Source organism: Sinohyriopsis cumingii, chromosome 1 (assembly GCF_028554795.1).
Source record: "Sinohyriopsis cumingii isolate HCF-2022 chromosome 1, ASM2855479v2, whole genome shotgun sequence".
NCBI classification, from domain to species: Eukaryota; Metazoa; Mollusca; class Bivalvia; order Unionida; family Unionidae; genus Sinohyriopsis; species Sinohyriopsis cumingii.
Genome location: NC_142961.1, coordinates 49,348,938 through 49,367,899, shown reverse-complemented (window position 1 = coordinate 49,367,899; position 18,962 = coordinate 49,348,938). Strand labels below are relative to the sequence as shown.

General features: G+C 36.0%; 1 protein-coding gene across 14 annotated transcripts in view; it reads left to right on the top strand.

Annotated features, from left to right (window-relative positions):
- Positions 1 to 18,962, top strand: part of LOC149806838 (uncharacterized) — a 141,463-nt gene that overhangs the window by 13,381 nt on the left and 109,120 nt on the right. For all 14 annotated transcript variants that reach the window (XM_089958342.1, XM_089958414.1, XM_089958393.1 and 11 more), the window contains exons 4-8: positions 7,652 to 7,858; positions 9,083 to 9,210; positions 10,917 to 11,033; positions 13,528 to 13,647; positions 18,090 to 18,146. In XM_089958342.1, coding sequence (XP_089814468.1) covers positions 7,652 to 7,858; positions 9,083 to 9,210; positions 10,917 to 11,033; positions 13,528 to 13,647; positions 18,090 to 18,146 — 629 coding nt within the window. The remainder of the gene's footprint in view (positions 1 to 7,651; positions 7,859 to 9,082; positions 9,211 to 10,916; positions 11,034 to 13,527; positions 13,648 to 18,089; positions 18,147 to 18,962) is intronic.

Below are 18,962 nucleotides of genomic sequence, written 5' to 3'. Positions count from 1 at the left end.
GTTTAATTCATACAGCATATAATTGAATTAGCTGGTGTGTTCAGATGTAAATTTGTAACTTGAAGTGGGTTTTATGCTCTCTGATCAGTGTTACATGATGCACATCTGATTTGCTGAAAATTATTGTAAATTCAAAACCTTCAGTATGCTAAATAATTTTGTCACCTTAAATGGATAGTGAACCTGCTTATAACGTGTGGTCAGGTGTGGATTACATTTTTTTAAAACCAGATCCCTATTTCTTGAATCTTGATCACAATTATTAATTGAATTGTTGATATATCGCTTGATTTACAATCGAAAATGGTAGAAATGACATGGATATTTTAATCAATATTTTGAAAATATAAACTTTATTAAGTCATATAATTGGTTACATTTTCTTTCCAAATGACATTCTTAGTACACCGTAAACAAAGATATTCAAGGAAATTTAGATCAATGAAAATGTCACTTATGCCCAGTGTATGCAGTAATTAATATTTAAATGCCAATTAAATAATTTTGATTAAGTGAAATTTGTGTATTCTATCTTTTAGTTCCTCTTAAGTATAATCATGATAAATGCAGTGTGTATTTAAATGTGAAATGTGTCAATCTATCGTAACAGCTATGTCTGCAAGCATTCCTCTGACAGGGTTCATATGGTCTTTGAGAGTTTGGGGAAAATGAGGTAGTATTTTCAAGGCCTTGAAAGTTTGGGAAAATCAAGCAGATTACCCTGAGGGCTTGAAAAGTCTTTGAAAATTGAAATAAACCCAAACATTTTAACTTCTTTCCATAATCACAATTAATTGTCCAAATTTGTTAGATTTGGATATAGTCGAGTTTTCCTGGTTTCTTTCTTTTGATGGCCCATTCAGTTTCATTTCAGCATTAACCCTTTACCTCATGCAAGCGTCTTTGGACGCCTCTACTCCATTCGCATGGAAGTGCCATTTGACGCCTGCTGTAAACATAAGCCATTTTGAGCTGGTTTTCGTAGCGTCAACTTCGGGGAAAACCCCCCTATTAGATACTACATTCATGTCTGCGAATGACAATTACGTCAGATCACATGGTCGCTATTTATGCACTGGTTGATATCTGCTATTTGAAGTAACTGGGTCGTAATCTCCACTCTCCAAAATGGCGGATGCGTATTTCATTCAGTACGTACAAAGTTTTCACGATTAGAATCACAATTATGAAAGATTCATTAACTTAGGTAAAGGCTCTGATATTGATGTAGGCAGCAATTAGTTTTTATAAATTATCAAATTCAGATGACTTAGTGATGTAGACGCAGACAAAAAACGTAAATTTCGAGTGTGGGAAGTGGCAGATACGGTTGGTCACACGGCCTCACTGACATGATGGTGAACTAGTTCTTTCTCGATTTTAAAGCACATAAAAATTTCTTCCGTGAAAAATAATTACACAGTTATAACAATCGGACTTTACTCTTAAATTATTCCACATTTAATAGATGTGTACCAAAAATGTAACATGGTTAAAACTGCTGTTAAACGTAACATACACTACATTGCTTAACAGTTCACAGGCAGGCCTATGCATATGCTGTCGACTAAGTAACAGGTGTTTTATTTAAAGCGTGCTGCACTTTGTCACTATGCTCTATGAGGTAAAGGGTTAAACAATATTGTAGTATTTGCAGTCGTTGTTTTCTCATATAGCATAACTTGTATACAAAATGTTAGCAAAAATAGGTCTTGGAAATCTATGTTGTGGTCTTTGAAAGTTTGGGAAAAGTCTTTGAATTTATCATTCAGAATTCTATATGAACCCAGTCTGAGAACCTAAGTAAGTGCAGACTGTTGCAGAAGTATTTGTTTTACTGTTGCCCTGAATTAAAAGCTGGCCTCCTCTGTATTATCACGTTAATTGTGTCTTTTGAATCTGATAAAGGAGGTGGGATATATATATATAGTTAAAAGGAAAGCAAATCCTACACACTTAAAATTTAGCGGCCCCAGTCGTATGTCAGGTTAACTCACTTCATTTGATTAATCGAACACTGTTATAAATGTTATTGTGTGTGCAACATAAACTACCTTAAATTAACCAACTCATTCATAACAGTGATCAAAGATGGCAAGGCAACCAAGCAAAATGAATGCTTCGTAAAATAAAGAGCTTGGTTTTACCAATATGGACCATTGTGGACAAGTGATTTTTTTAGAGAATTCCTGAACTAGCACTTAGAGATAGCCTCAAGGATGATAAGAAGTTTCACTATTACTTTCATTGAAACCACGACATCAATATTGTACTAATTGAACAATACTGAAATTGAGTTTCAACGTAGGAGATTGTCTCACGAAGGAATATTGTTTGGTGGTGTCTCAACAGTTAGCCTAGTTCCCACTAACTTTGACTTACGACTTGATAGTATACTATTAAATACCATTCCGGGAACCAGACTAATCAATAAAACAAAAAGCAGTGACATAATACGCAGGTGTTTTTGCGTATTCATGATGGTTATTGAAACCAATTGGAACGATCTTTCACGTGTTGGACATCTTGAAAATAGATGTTATTTATACAGAATATTAGAAAAAGTGTGTTATTAACAATTATTATCGATGTAATTGTAAAATGAGGAACTTTATTTCAGACAAGGTCAAGTTCAAAATGCAGTTATACCTAACATATAATCATGGAGATAAAACTAACAAATACAAATTAAATATACCTAACAATAGTTAATATTTCACTATGATTATAGAATTAATATTCAGATCATTATTAATGGAGGTAAATGTGTTTATTTGAATCTGAATCTAGGACGTTAGTTTTCTACTTGGATACACGGTAGTCTCTCCCCCCCACCACCACCGACCAGCGGGCACCCGCTTTTTACAGCCAGAATCTCTTGGCACTGATGAGTTTGTATTAAAAAATACCCCTCAAGAACGGCCACCCCTCTAACGTGACCAGCATCCAACATATTAGTACAGTAATGTAAAATGTTCCCTTCATGAGCGGCTACTTTTTTTCAGATGTATCCAGAACCAATAATTCATATCGCGACGTATGGTAAGTAATATGATTATCTCTATTGTCGATACGTGTCTCCCAATGTCAAGTTTCCGTTACTGAAAAAGTGTTGACTAAAATACATGTAACAGTAAGATTAATATTATATCATTGTCAATAAAAGCCAATGATTACAGGAAATGGGCTCAGCAATATTATGATAGTTTTGGACTTCACACATCTGTTGAATTCTTCTCTTTGATGATTACAACCGGACGTAATTGTCAAGATCATAAGAGGGTCCGCATAGGCAAAAAATAGATCTTGTGCATTAACACATAGAGAAATTAACCTTGAACAAAACAGGGTACCAGACGAATAACCGAAAAATCGTGTGATGACACATTTATTGCATCCTTTATGAAGAAGGTATTTCGTTCATTCAACAGAAGTTTGTATGCATAATTGAATCGCACACAGTAGCAACATCCGAATAAATCATTACCAAACATTAACATGTCATCACATAAACGGATACATTAATTTAGAAGAAAATCAGTAATTCTACTCAATGACATTTGGTGAGATGGGGAGGGGTCTTGCAGAACAATTTTGTGTAGAAAAGACTCGAATAAAAAAAATTATGTAGAAAAGACTCGATTAAACAACATCGTAACCGATAAGGAGGTTATTCAGCAACAGTGGGAAAATGGAGCAAAATTTTTAGCCCCCCTCTGGAAAGGTCATCCGTCTTATAAGGCCACTTTCCGGTGCAGAAGGGGTGGCCGTATATGAAGGGGACCACTGTACCTAAACTTGTTGATAACTTGTATTGTTATTTGTGAGACTTACCTACATCCTTGCTCTATTATTGTGTCAAAGCTTTTTATGTCAATGTTGTTTACTTTAAAAATTAGACCTTCTTGAAATCCAAAGTGGAATCCGTCTTTTTGTTGTGTTCAGTTTTTGATTTGGCTGGATTGATTTTTTTTCAAAAATATTATTTACTGGAATTGCAAAATGCTCAATAATATTTTTGGACTAATACATTAATTTGGCATTATAATGAATTCAGACGAGGACATTTTGGATTATATTATTCTGATAAATCAGAAGATGGCTATCATATTGCCACATTCCAGGCCATTGGCACCTTAGTACATTTAAGACTTCAGGCACATCATTATATTCATTATTGGAATTTATTTGGAATACCAGGTCTTTTTAAATTTTCACTTCATATTATAGGGACATAAATAATTGTTGAATTTTACAAAATGTTTTGTTTTTCACTTTTTTTTCTGTTACTTTGTTTAAGACCACAGAGCTGTGACAGCAGACCTACAAAACTTTGTATTGAAACCCTAGATCACCCACCATACTGCCTTGATTTAGCAGCTTGTTACCTATGGCTTTTCCCCAGATTGAAAGAATTGTTATGGGAAAACCATTACGAAAGTTGAGAAAGAGATTGAATTAATGGTTTGCTATGAATGCTGTCACGTACGAGGCTGCTGCATTTGTTCAGGTCATAGGTCACAAGATGTGAAAGTTGCACAAAATTGAAAGGAAGGACCACTAAATTATTGTAAACAGTCCAGTAGCTTTTTCTTTATAATGCTTGTTAGAACTTTTTGATCCACACTTGTCATCATCATCATCAGTCTCTTGACCTAGTGTGGCTGTCGAGGCACTGTGCTGCTGAACATCTGACCAGTTCCCTCCACTTGTCTCAATCATGTGCCAATGCCTGTGTCTCCGCAAAACTTTTCCTGGTCCATTCTGTGATGTTGTCAGTCCACTTTTTTCACTGTCTACCTCTCCTTTTGCCACCCTGGATGCTGCCCTGCAGGACTGTTGTGGATAGACTTGGCTCTAGTGACATGGCCATACCATTTCAGCTTTCTCTTTTTGACAGTGGTGAGGAGGTCCTCATATTGGCCTACTTCGCACCTGATAGTGTAACACACTTCTTCATTTGTGATGTGGTCCATGTAAGAGATGCCAAGGATGGTTCTGTAGCATCTCATTTCAAGTGACTGGATTCTTCATTGTAATTCTGCTGTCAGGGTCCAGGCCTTGCATGAGTACAAAAAGACTGAGATGACTAGAGCTCGCAATAGTCTGATTTTAGTTTTCAGACATATATTCTTGTCTCTCCAGATGAGTCTTAGCTTTGACATAGCAGCCATTGTTTGTGCTACTCTTGACAAAATTTCTGCTCTTGATCCCTCTTCAGTGATTATGGAACCAGGATATTTGAACTGGCTCACTGTTTCCAGTTCATGTCCTCTGACTTCAATCTTGGCTGAGATTTGTTTGCCACTATTTGTCATCAGCTTTGTCTTCTCAGCGCTTATCTCCATGTCAAATCTGGATGATGTTTCATCCAGGTTCTTCACTAAGATGGCAAGCTCGTCTTCACTGCCTGCCAGCCCTCCAATGCTGACTGTCCCACAGTGGTTTACCAGGGCTTCGCTCATGATGCGCTCTAAGTAGATGTTGAAAAGCGTGGGTGACAGGAGACAGCCTTTATGCACTCCCACTGTTGTCTGGAACCAGTCCCCTACAGAACCTTGGCAATTACTGCACTGGTAGCCTTGGCATACAGCTGCTTGATGGTATTGGTTAACTTTTGACCTATGTTATACTTCTTCATTGTGGCCCACAATGCCTCATGCCACACTGTCAAAGGCCTTTTTGAAATCTATGAACACATGATAGATGTCTTGTTGGTGTTGCGAGTACTTTTCACACAGAACCCTGAGATTGAATATTTGTTCTGTTGTGCTTCTTCCACTCCAGAACCCGGCCTGTTTTTCAGCGATTATTTCTTCTGCTTGTGGTTTCAGTCTGTTCAAGATGATCTTCAGCATTACCTTACTAGCATGGCTGATCAAACTGATAGTTCTGTTATTTTGGCACAGCTGGAGATTGCCTTTTTTGGGAAGTGTTATAATCATTGACTGGGTCCATTGTGTTGGCCATTCACCTGTCTGCCAGATCTTGTTGCAGATTTTTGTTACTAGCTCTTTCACTGATCCCCCTCCCCAATTCTTGATAAGTTCAGCTGGGATGTTGTCTACTCCAGCTGCCTTTCCATTCTTCAGTGCTGTTATTGCTGACTCCACCTCTTCTTTGAGAATGGGGAAGTCATCATTATTTGAGGAGTTTGGAACTTCAAGCACCTCAGGGTCTCCTGTGGACTGATGGTTGTAGAGTTGTTTGCAGTACTCAGTCCATCTTTCTGCAATGTCATTCACTTCTGTGAGGCATTTTCCATTATTGTCTTGAATGGTACTGACTCTTGGTTGTTTCTGTCTGGTGAGGTCTTTCACAATTTGGAATGCCTTTTTGCTGTTATTCTTTATCAGACTGCTCTCTATTTCTGTGCACTTTTGTCCAATCCAATTTTCTTTTGCTTTCTTCAAGTTTTTTCTGATATTCTTGTTTATTTCTCGGTATTCCATTGCCCCTGTTGTGTGTCTGGTGTTTTTGAGTTCTCTTCGGGCATCACACAACTTCAGAATCTCTTCTGTAACCCAGGTTTTTTTCTTCAGGCGATGGAGGCCAATTATGTCCTTGGCAGCTGCTGTCATGACTGTGTTGAAGGTGTCTGTCATCCCATTGACATCACCATCCATCACAAGGAGTCGAACAAATTTTCCTCCAATTGTGGCTTGGAATGACTTGCAGATGTTTGGGTCCTTCAGTTGTTCAAGGTTGACTTTGAGCCTGATGTTCTTTGGCTTGTTAATTTTCTTCAGCCTCACTTGGAAGTTCATAATCACGAGGTTGTGATTGGTAAGCTCATTGCAAGAAGGTCCACAATGTTTTTCCCAGTCTTTTAGAGCATCTTTGGCATTCCAGTCTCCTTGGATGACGAGGATGTCTTTTTTACTGACCAAGTTTAGAATACCCTGTAGTTTGTTGTAGAACTCCTCTATTTCTTCATCATCATGATCGGTAGTTGGAGCATAGACTTGGATAATTGTGATGTTAAAGGGAGATGCTTTCAGACGAATGGAAATGATTCTGCTAGATATGGGGCAGCATTCAAGCACAGATCCCTTGATGGCTTTGTTTACAAGGAAGCCTACTCCATTTATGGACTTGTCACACACTCCGCTATAGTATAATATATGCCCATCTTCGGTTTGGTGTTCTCCTAGGGCTTTCCATCCAACTTTACAGAGTCCCAGAATGTGCAATGTGTAGTGTTCCAGCTCGTGTCAACTCTTGGAGTCTTCCAATTTGCGCCAGAGTTCTAATGTTCCAGGTGGCGATGGCAATGCTGTCTCTCACTCTGATTTTATGCAAAGTCGTAGGTTTGTTCTATAAATGGAAGTCATTATGTCAGACCTTTCCACTAGCCAAAACACATCTCAGATGTAATTCATTTATTACCATATTTGATCATTGTGAATCATGAGACTAAAATATGGCCACTTGCTATGTACAAATAAGCATGACATACTGCGAATTAAGGTGGGTACCCTAGTAAATGGCAGGACTTGGACCAGTATACAAAATTTGAACATACTAATCCACTATGTTATGTTCGAGTTATTTGTCTTTGTGTGTGTGTGAAGGCCAGACATGTTGCAGTCGGAATAAACATAGGATAAAGGAATTCAGATGGTTCTTTAACTGCATCTTGCTTTCACAGATGACAACCAGTCTCAGAGAAGTGATATCTCCAAGTCCACCAGTGGCTGTTCATCAATGATACCCCATCCGGATAAGAGGGACTATCAGAGTGAAGTCCTGCAAGAGGAGCACAGCTACAGTGATGTGTCAGTATCTGCTTCTGCTAGTGCCAGCACCAGCCATCATCCACCACAGCTGCAGCATCCCAGTGACAAGTATCAGAAAGGTAAAGACTTCAGCCAGGTATTTTTTGTAGTAATTCCAAACCCAAAGTGGATTGAGCTTGGCACCCCTATGCTATTGTAGGGTTAGTTCTGATTATTAACATATCCTTGTTTAATTTTTGAACATTTTGAATTAAACCTGTTTGGGTTTATAGCTAAATTACATTAAATAATACACAAAAGTTTAAGTGTACCTGTTTATATTGTAGGTTATTATATCTATGCAGAATAAAAGCATATGCATTGAAGTTTTATTCTGAATTGTGCAAAATGCTACCAGAAACAATTTCATTATAACAGAAAAATTTCACAGTTCAAGAGCAACAGGTAGTTGCAGTTTGAAACTTGAAATATTTTGTGACAGGTATATTGCACTTTTGCCAGAATAGAATTTATGTTTAGTTTTAGTAGAGATATAATGGGTTCTTATTTTGCTGTTGATTTTTTTTCTTCTTCTTTGTTTAGGCAACCCACAGCTTTTGATCTGCTAGAGTTGTTCATATGTTTTTTTCCATGGTGGATATTGATTTTATATCTGACAGGGTTTTTCATCGGACTTGTCCCTTGTTAATTTAGTTCTGATGTTTCTTCACCTGTCTGTTGAAAGTTTTTCTTTCTTAATAGTATACAGTTTGAACAGAGCATGTCATTGTTATTGTCCAGCCAAGTTTTAAATCTTGCATACTTTTGCTTGAATTTTTGTGTGATTTCATTTGACTGCACAAATCCATGTTATCATTACTACGACTATCAGCAGTAGTAGTGGAGGCTGCATTTGTCTCTAGAATTTCCACTTTATCATCAACAGCCTCTGAATGCAGCATACGTAGTCTATTGGAATTTTCAGCTTGTGTCAGCTATGCAATGGATGAAGTGGACTGAAATAGTCTAATATTCTTTTCATGACACTTTGCACGCAGCCTGACAGCATACTGTATGATCTTGATAAATAACAGGTTAATTTTTTGAGCCGGAGAATAAAATAAAAGATCCAAAAGATCTGGTAAGGGACTTGCCTACTGACATGCTTATATATTTCACTTAGCTACATTATTGTTTGCCCTCTGTGATGTGGAAGTGCATCAAAATGTCTTAATTAAATTTTACTGTAATTAAAGATTGTGGAGAAAAAACTGAGCTGAGCAGTTAGTAATAAGATGTTTCTGAAAATACAAATCAGCATGAACATGATGCGAGCGATGAATAAAAGGTATATTTTATTTCAGTACCAGTAGTGGAAAAGACTTATGCCTGGACCCCATGCAGCTCTGGCATCCAGCACAGCAAGCCCCAGGTTCCTGCAAATAGGAACCAGCCTAGCTTCAAAGCCTCCCTCTTTGGTTCTCCTATTCAGGTATGTAATCCAAAATATAAAAGAATGTTGATGTACCAGGAACTTTGTTTGGCATCCGCAAGTCAGAATTTTTTCACCTGAAAAAAAGTTGACTATGGGGGAAAAATAGTTGTTGTGGTGGTGCTATACAGTTTCGCATTTTCCATGGGGTTAAGATTTTAAAGAAAAGAATTTTCCCGGCTTTCCTCACTGGTTATACTGGCTATTTAAAAAAGACCTTGTATATCTTAGGTATAATTAAAAGAACCTTTAATTCCCTTTATTTTGATGTATGATTGATGGGTGTACTATGGGTTATAGAGTATACAGCTTGGCCTTCAAATGTGAACCTTTCAAAAAGTGCTAGCTATACTTGGTCATTTTCACTTCCTGAACTTCAGAGGTAAATTGTATAAAAAAAAGAGCCGATAACTTTTTTTTACATTTTACATATTTGGTAATTCATTCATTGCACTTTCAGAAGCTGGTATTGTCTAGTCTGGCAAAATTCATTTTCTGTATTTTAATAGCTGCTATGTATAGAGTACTTTAGACTAATTCAGGGTGATTTTTTAACACAAGGGAGCGGTCATTTTAGTTAGCAGTGTGCTTAAATCATGTAAAATTTCCAAAGGTACAATATCCAAAGAAATATCATCCACATTACTGTAGCATATAGGTATGCCAACATTCTCTCCATTGTGCATGTTTTAAATGCAAACTACTTCACCTTACATACGTCACTCTCTCTAAAGTACATATTAATTGGTGAGTGCCCCCTGTTATGGTTGAATCAGAAAAAGGGTGATAGTTGGGATGGCATGACTAATATACAAAATAGACAGCTGGTAACTATAATTGATCAGTATTCTTGAGAATTTGGAGAAATCATTATCATGATCTCATATTTTTAAATTTTTCATCAAGGGCTTGAAATAACACACTGGACTTGAAGTTCTTGACAAAGTGTTTTCTTTACCCCACAAGATTAAGTCAGAGTAGTGTTATAATGGAAAGTATTGGGTGTATGATGGCCAAAATTAAGAATCTTTAAAGCCATTGCTTAAACCAGCAATTTAACTAAACTTTGTGTCAAATTGTATAAGAACAAAAGAAATACTAATTATTCCTGATGACAGCAGTGAAATTTAAAAAAAAAAAATCATCTAACCTTAGAAATATGCTACTTATTGTCAATGGATGGCAGATACCATGGTGCAGGTCCTGAAAATACTTTTTACCAGGTGAAATATAAAGTAAACTTGTTTGTTTACTTGAAAGTAGCCCTTAGATATCCACAGAGTAATAATATACTATTTATTAGGCTATTATGCATCAAGTTCACTGACTTGGAGGAGCTTCATTTGTGACTTTTTTTTAATGGGAAAATCTTTATTTGAATTGTAAATGCCAACTTAATAATCATTATTATGACACAGAAATTGATCAGAAATATGAAAATACTATGTTTAAATTTTTTATTTTGTTCTTTTAACTGAAAATGACATCGTTTTAATATGAAAGTTTTCCATAGTAATAATGAAAAGATGATGTAAACTTCATAGGCAAAATATCAGGCAGTGTGGTAACTATTTCACTTGAATTGCCCCATAGCTTGAACACCACTATAGTCAGGTATTGGCCTTTTATTTGCATTTGATTGTGTAATATGATATTTTGAAACTAGGTCAGAGGAGAATCATTTTGTTTTATAAAATATCTTTTAGGCTGATACATCTTATATGGAACAGAGATTTGAATCATCATTCTATGCTGGCAAGACAACTTATGGAGGTGCTTCAGCTTATAGGAAAGCCAGGGTTAACAATGCATCTCCCTACCAGGTATCTAGCCTTGCGAGTTTTGACCAGATTTCTGATTTATTTACCTTATTTACTCATCAGGTTTTTAAAATATTGCGTAAAATTAAGAAAGGCATGGTTGTTACCCATTTCCTTGTATGCAGGACATATTTGAATTGAAAATTATGCAAAGTAATTCAGATCAAGGGGTTTCTTGGGGTGGTACTCCCTCAGCTGTATGTTATTTTTGTATTGCATTTAGTTCTGTCTTTATATTTTAAAAAAAAGTTTAATTAAAAAAAATATATACTTGAAATACTTTGTTCACTAACCATAATGCTGTTATGTGGAGTTGTACATGTGCAGAGGTTGCCTTGTAAGGGTAATTTTTTAAAATGAAAATGGTAATCATTCCCAGATAAAATTGATGACCATTCTTGTGTTAAACAAGGAACTACACTATACAACGTCAGTTTGAGTCGCCACTGTTTAAATGTAAAACAACAAGCTGCATTATCTTGGTATGCATTTGTGCTATGTTAATGCCATTATAATCACTTCTCTCAGATTCCATTGTCCAGCTTGATAAAATTGTAGGTGAACAACAACTTGAGACCTAATCTAACTTGATCATTTAACCATTTGTAATATTTTAGTGTAATTCATTTTAAAGAGTACTTGTGTGCTTATATTAGAGAAGCATTTGAATATTTACCAATTAGACATCACGTCCTGATTCACCTGTAAAAATTAATGTGGAGATAAAAATGACCAGTGAGGACAAAAATGAATATTCAAAGGTTCAGCATTGACTTTGCTGTGTCTTACCTTGACAAACTGCAGGAAGCATGTTTGAAACAAAAATTACTTTAAATCAGTAAAGTTTTCATGCTAAAATTAAGTTGGATACCAATTATAAGTCTGACTTTTGGCTTGGAGGAATATATTCCTTTTAGGACTGGGGGATGTACTTTAGACTTAATTAATTCCACCTTTTAATCCAATAAGGAAATGATTATCCTCAGTTGTTACCTCCCTTGTTATTGTTTGTCAATTGTGGAGGCTTGTAGAATATGAAAAGTTAATAAGAGAAAATTGTGTAAATACTTTCAGAATACTTTATGAATTTTTTAAATCATGTTTCTTTCAAAAGATAAAGAGAAAAAGCCTGAAAATTTAAAATTCAAAAAGCATGTTTTCTGAGAGATGTGGCTTTTGTTTATGATCCTAAGGTGTTTTCATTATTTGAGTATATAAATTAAATGATTGGATGGTTAAAGTCAGACAAATGCAATGTTGCATCTAGGCTGTATGATCCTGAGAAACTGACAATTCTTCAAGCAATGAATGCAAGAATAAAAGTTTGAATGGGTTATGTTATGCAAAATAAATCAAATTCCCACATGTTTATATAATGATGTATAGTAATTATAGCAATGAAGTAATAAATTCATATAATTGTATCATTTACTTTACCATAGGCTCCATAGCCAGCACCATTCCGTACAGTTGAAATGAGCTAATGTGCAACCATGCCTCTAGGGGATTGAAATTATTAGTTGCTGTTCTTAGCATGTCTTGTGTTATATGTTGAATGAAGGGGAATATAAAAAATGGGGTGGATATACATTGGGTCAAGCATTAATTTTCCTGGATATTACATATGTTTCTCCAAGTTGAACTTGCAGCATTGTTACGATCTTACTAAGATTCCTAGGAATGACTGTCATTTTAAATCATTTCACACACCAAAAACTTGACCACACTTGTCGTGCATAATTGCTGAAAGAACTAAACAAAAGCTACTGGGGCCCTGAGTGGCCGAGTGGTCTAAAGCGCTCACCTTTCCAGATCACTGTCATCTCACCTCTGTCGGCAAGGGTTCGAGTCCAAGGCTCGGCTAGCGTGGGTACATGGGAAAGCCTGCCAGTAGCTTCTCGTGGGTCAGTGGTTCTTCCCTGGCTTTTCCAGGGTTCTTCCTCCACCAGTTATACTGGCCGCCATGTATAGCCTATCTTGTGCTGAAAAATGGCGTTAGAACAACAACTTCAGCTTGAAACAACTGAGGGGACTGCTGCTGAAGCAGATGCAGAGAGGATAATTGTTACTGAATAAACTGAAGATGACTGATTGGCTGTATCATGCCAAGGAAATAGGAGTCGAGTCCAACAAGCTATCAGCTGAGCTACAGCTGCAAAAGCAGATTATTTACACAGAACCCAATTAAATGGCAAGTTAGGAAAATCATAACAATCTGATTAATACCCCCACCCACCCACCCCATTTTCGAGTAGGCTGAAGGGGAGTTCTTTCTTCATATATTCATAGATGCAACACTCTAAATGAAGCTTGAGTATAATAGTAAATTGGAGTTAGATGGTTTGACTTGACATTAAGCTATTGTCTGGTTGAGGTGATATTAAATAAAATAACTCCACTTCATGAAATAGTTATCCATTTTGTAGTAATGCTGATAGGATAGAGATATCCACCATAATGTTCCAGGTTTGCAGTAAATATATTTTGTGATTTTAAGTCCTACCCAGTCAGGAAGCAGATAAAGCCTAAGCCAACAAACAACACCTTCAGTGCAGTTACAAGCTCTACTGCTCGGAGGATTCTGGAGGCGCTGGAGAAAATGTCCACACCAGTCAATGTAAGTCTTCTGTTAGATTTGTACTTAAAAAAAATTATCTTCAGAATAGGTTGTAAATTGGGTTCTCATATTGAACCAAAATTTAATTCTGTACATGTGATTTTGGTTGCTGTCCATGTTCCTGTATGGCTAGTTTGTACAGGGATTTTATTTCAAGACCTGCAGAGCTGACTAGTATTGTCATGTGGGTTTGTTTACATATATACAGGCAGGTAGGCAAGCAGACAGACAGACTAGCTGCCTTTAGTTGCCACTCTGTTATCTGACAGTTGCTTCAGGGCTATTCCATTTAAACATACCCCTAGGTGGGGGGGGGAGGGAAGGCACATTCAAAAATGGGTGACCACCCATAGAAGTGATTTTTTTCTACGACTACCAGTCATACCAGTGAATTTTGGACACCCATGCCCATGCATAGAAGCAAATTTTGGAAATTCATTACCGTGCATACAAATTACTTTAATAGAAGTGAATTATATGTTGATTAATTTTTATTATTTGTAACTTGAATAGAAGTATTAAACTTAATAGTCAGAAATAAAATATAATGGATCTAATCAATATTTATAATTAAAGATAATATGATAAATAAAAAGCATTTTGTGAATAGTAATAATAAAATGAGCTGTTTATGGTTTTCAAGTTTAAGGATGAAACATTGCCTTGACAGTTTATTTTGGATTAAAAGCACAATATTTACATAGTTTAAGATCAATATGATTAACAGCTCCTAAATAATAGTACCCAGAAATTATATATGAAATTTGATAGCATGTAAATTTTAAAATTATTTTCAAGTTAGACAAGGTAATATGTATTTTATATGAAGGGATTAAAGAAATTTTAAAAACCACAAGATGCCTGAATTACTTTTATTTTCTGTAAACATGGAAAATGTTCCCCAACAGATTGCGAACATGCAGCTTTAATTGTCTTATATAAAGATGACACGTCTCATATCACACCTTTTACACACAGTATCATTGGATACTCATCCAACCCATTTGAACTTTTTACATGTTTATATGTTCAAACAAACATTACAAAACAAAAACATTACCATACACTATATATATATATATATACACGGTTGTTGTCTTTCCCAGGCTTTATTGTTGTATCTTGCCTTAATTAGTCAAATATTACACCTGTAAAATTTCTGCAATTTCCAACCACACAAAACTCATTGGATCAACAGATGCATGTAGTTGAGAAACCAAAAACAATTCCACAAAGCAGTTTTCCCATGACAAAGAGTAATATTTGGAAATATGGTAGTTTTTTACATGGTCAACATATTTGTAGAACCATAAAAACCATTATTTTCACAGTGATTTGTGAATAATTTGTCCAGTTTTCAATAATTTATCATTTCATATCTAAATGGCAAACCCACAGTGAGTAATAAGATAAGAACAACATGCTGGGAACCAGTCCATTCCCGGCTTACATAGAAAAGTGTGAGCTTTTCAAATAAATTTACAAGAAGCATTCAAACACATGTACCGTCCACCATTTTTAATATTGCTCTTTGGTCACTTTTTGAAAATTCTTGACCTCATGTTATTTCGTGCTGAAAGTTGCATTTTCTTTACATATGGTTATATATAAATGTGTTGTGAACATTCAGCTTCAAGAATAAATTCACTTTTTCTATGTTCCATGTACTTCTGAAGACTTTCTGTGCCTTTTTATCACACGCCCCCTAACATTATTGCATGAAATAGCATAATCATGAGTCAAACCAAGTTGAAATTTTCCAAGTTTGCGGAGTTTCAAATGTACGATTTTCAAACTTAGTTCTGAGGCTGAAGAATGTCTCAACCTTGTATCTATCGTCAAGTTCTTACCTCTAAAAGTCAGCCATATCCCCACATCTTCGACGGACCACATGTTGCATTGTATTTCTGTCGCCATTTTATGTCATGCTCTAAATATTCGGCTGCAGCATCCTTACCATATATGGCTACATCCGAAGACTTCCGGATATCCACGTTCCCATTGTTTCCATTACAATTCATTGGGAAATTGCTGATTTAGTTCTTATTTTCCCCGAAATCCCGCGAATTACGATGAGTAATCCGCAATGACGTTATTTTTGTTAATGGGGGTGGGGGCAGAAGAGAAAACAAACACAACGGTGTCATTATAGAAACATTAAAATAAAATAGGCACCACCGATAGAAGCATTTTTTCTTTTGATATGACATGGCACAGAAGTGATTATTGTTTATTGATGACCATGCATGGAAGTTTTTTATTTTGCCGTCCATGGGGTAGTGGTATATTTAAATGGAATAGCCCTAATTGGATACTAATATTGCAGACCTGCCAGCTCTTAGGATTTTGCTGTAAGACTTCTGAAATTTACTCTTAAAATACGGACAGTGGTCATGATTTGATGACTTGCTGGACCTGTTGATCAACACTTGGCTTGTGTCAGTCTCCTTTCACTACACAGAGGTATGCTAGTTCACACAAATCCCCAGATCCTCCAGCTTCACATTCAGCTCATCTGAAATGATTGATCGGCCAATCATAAAGTTTCGAGCAAGATGCTGACTGCATTATCCAAGACAGATGATGTTCTAAATTCAAGATGTACATGGCAAAGTGGAAAATCTTATCAGATTGGTGTGCTTGGAAACTAGTTAATTTTTGCTGACCCTCTGTTGCTACAGTAGCAAATTTTCTCCTTTTTCTTTTTGAAGATAAATCTTGTTTAACCTGTATGATCAAATGTTATAAGGCTGCCCTTTCAAACACTTAAATTTTCCAAGGTCAGTCCCTTGGTTCATATCATCTCTTGTCGGATCATAGCAAGTTATTTTGAACTAGAGAGACCATTGTATCACTCTACACAAAAATAGAACTTTAGTATGTTTTGTGGGCATTGAGAAAGCACTTGGAGCCTTTTAAAATTTTGCACTGAAATCTACATGCCTTATCAATGGATGAAGGATGTTTACATTTCATTGGGAATTATGGCTCCATTTCTCTGTTATGTCAGCCTGGTTTCCTTGCTGACTACCAACTCCCATCAGTATTCCAGCATTGATTGAAATCCAGTCTGATTCGCATCTGTGCTTTGGATGATCGTGTTAGACTTTGCCCAGTTAGTACTCTTTGATTCTGTTTAGCATCCACTAAAGGGAGAAGAAAGGGTAGGAAAAGGTTCTTCCTCCCCTTAAGGGGTTCAGCTGATGTTTTAACTTCCACTAACCTCTCAATGGATTTTGCTCACCATCAATAGAGCTTGTGCATCTCTCACATCAAGAGACTTGTCATTTTATGATGATGACAATTTATGAAGTCAAAGCTTATTAGGGGGCCCCGAGTGGCCGAGTGGTCTAAAGCGCTCTCCGTTACGGATCACTGCCATCTCACCTCTGTCTGCGTCGGTTCGAGTCTAAGATTCAGCCAATGTGGGTATGTGAGAAAGCTTGCCAGTAGCTTCTCGTGGGTTGGTGGTTCTTTCCGGGGTTTTCCCGGGTTCTTCCTCCACCATTAATACTGGCCGCCATATATAGCCTATCGTGTGCTGAAAAATGGCGTTAAACCCCACAACAACAACAACAAAGCTTATTACTACCTCTTGGTCAAATTTCAACCATTCATCTTCAGATGCTATTATAAAGACCGTGTTTTAGCTCTCACACAGTCTTCTCTTTCTTTGACCTTTGCTAGTTAACAAAGCAAAAACAAGGTATTTTCTCTCTGGGTTTTTTCCAATGTGGAAAGTTAAAGCTTAATAATAATAATGACAGGTACATATTACATAAACAAAATTAGTTTTATCCCCCCTCCACTACATTTTCTCCCTCTTTCAGTATCATTCTCATATACTCTCGAAGGTCTATATAAGGAGAGAACTGAGCAATCAGATAATTCCTATTTTGGATTCTTATTCCATGTGTTGAAATCAATCTGCAGATGTATTTGATGTTGTATTTAGATAATTTGATAGGAGATATTTGTTAGAATTATTTTTTGAAATTACAAATTGCTCATTGGACTAGAATAATATTGTGAGATGATTGTGAATTATTAAGAGAAATTCTGGACAATTCCATTATGATAAGTACATTCAAGGATCTGACTTTTATTTTGGAACATTCAATTCTTTTGGACTTGAAGAGAAATTTTTGGGAATATTTTGGATTCATTTCTTGATACTGTAAGATTCTCTTACATTTGCATTTTATAACTGAAAATTGAATTATTTCTTCAATTTTACAAAACATGTTGGTTTTGCTTCTTGCTGTTACTTAGTTTATAACCATAGAGATGTAACATGGATGAGGTATAATATTCAGGTAAAATCTAGGGGTTCATAATGTCCTTTTGAGCAGGTGTTCTTTATGTAGAGGTTTGAGCTAATGCAGGTTCTATCAATAATTGTTAATGCATATTAAATATTAATTAAATTTGTCATCTTTCAGGATACCAAGCGGTTTCCCGTGAATGACTATTTACAAGGATCATTCCTTGCTCAAAATGTATGTATTTCCATTGAGAAACAATAGTTGTTCTGACTGTATAATTTATAAATTCTTGTTTTTGTTAATGAGAATAAAGCAATGTATGGATAGTCTTATCTACTTTATATACCTATCCATAAATGTGGAAATGTAATACAGTGTTAACCTTGTCTTTCTGTGCATCCTTACATCTGCTGCTGTATGGTTATGTTTTGTGTTTGGGCAAGTTTCTCATGCACCTTTGACTCTGATGTCTTGCTACACCATAGGAATGCCTGTTAGTGCATGCAGTATCCTTACATCAGGAGTAGGTCAGTGCAACATACGTTTGCCTCATTTACTTACAGCTTATTGCTTCTGAGGCTGGCTGGACATTTGTACTCCATAAACAACACATTTGTAGTTCAAGTAATGGTGTATGCAGGCCATATTTCTCATTTCAAGTGGGAAATTATATGGCTCATATTATAATGAAAGGTTGATATTATATAGATTTAATAGAACACAGTGATGTTTAGGACCAGTATCTTTAATGTTCAGTATTATTCAAATGATTTGGCATATATGCCTATTGCATATATAGGGCAGCATTGGGGCATTGAAGCTTATTGTTGAAGAGGGGGCTGGCAGGGCATTTGTGTTCAGTAAAAGCAGATCTGCAGTTCAAGTAATAGATATTGCTACCATTTACAGCTGTATGATTGAATGATGTGACTTTTAATATTCAGTGTAAACTTTATTAAGATACTATTTCATAGTGTGCTACAAAAGAAAATGTTGGAATTTATACAAAAATGGTTTATGGAAAAGTTGACATATTTTTAGGATTTTTAC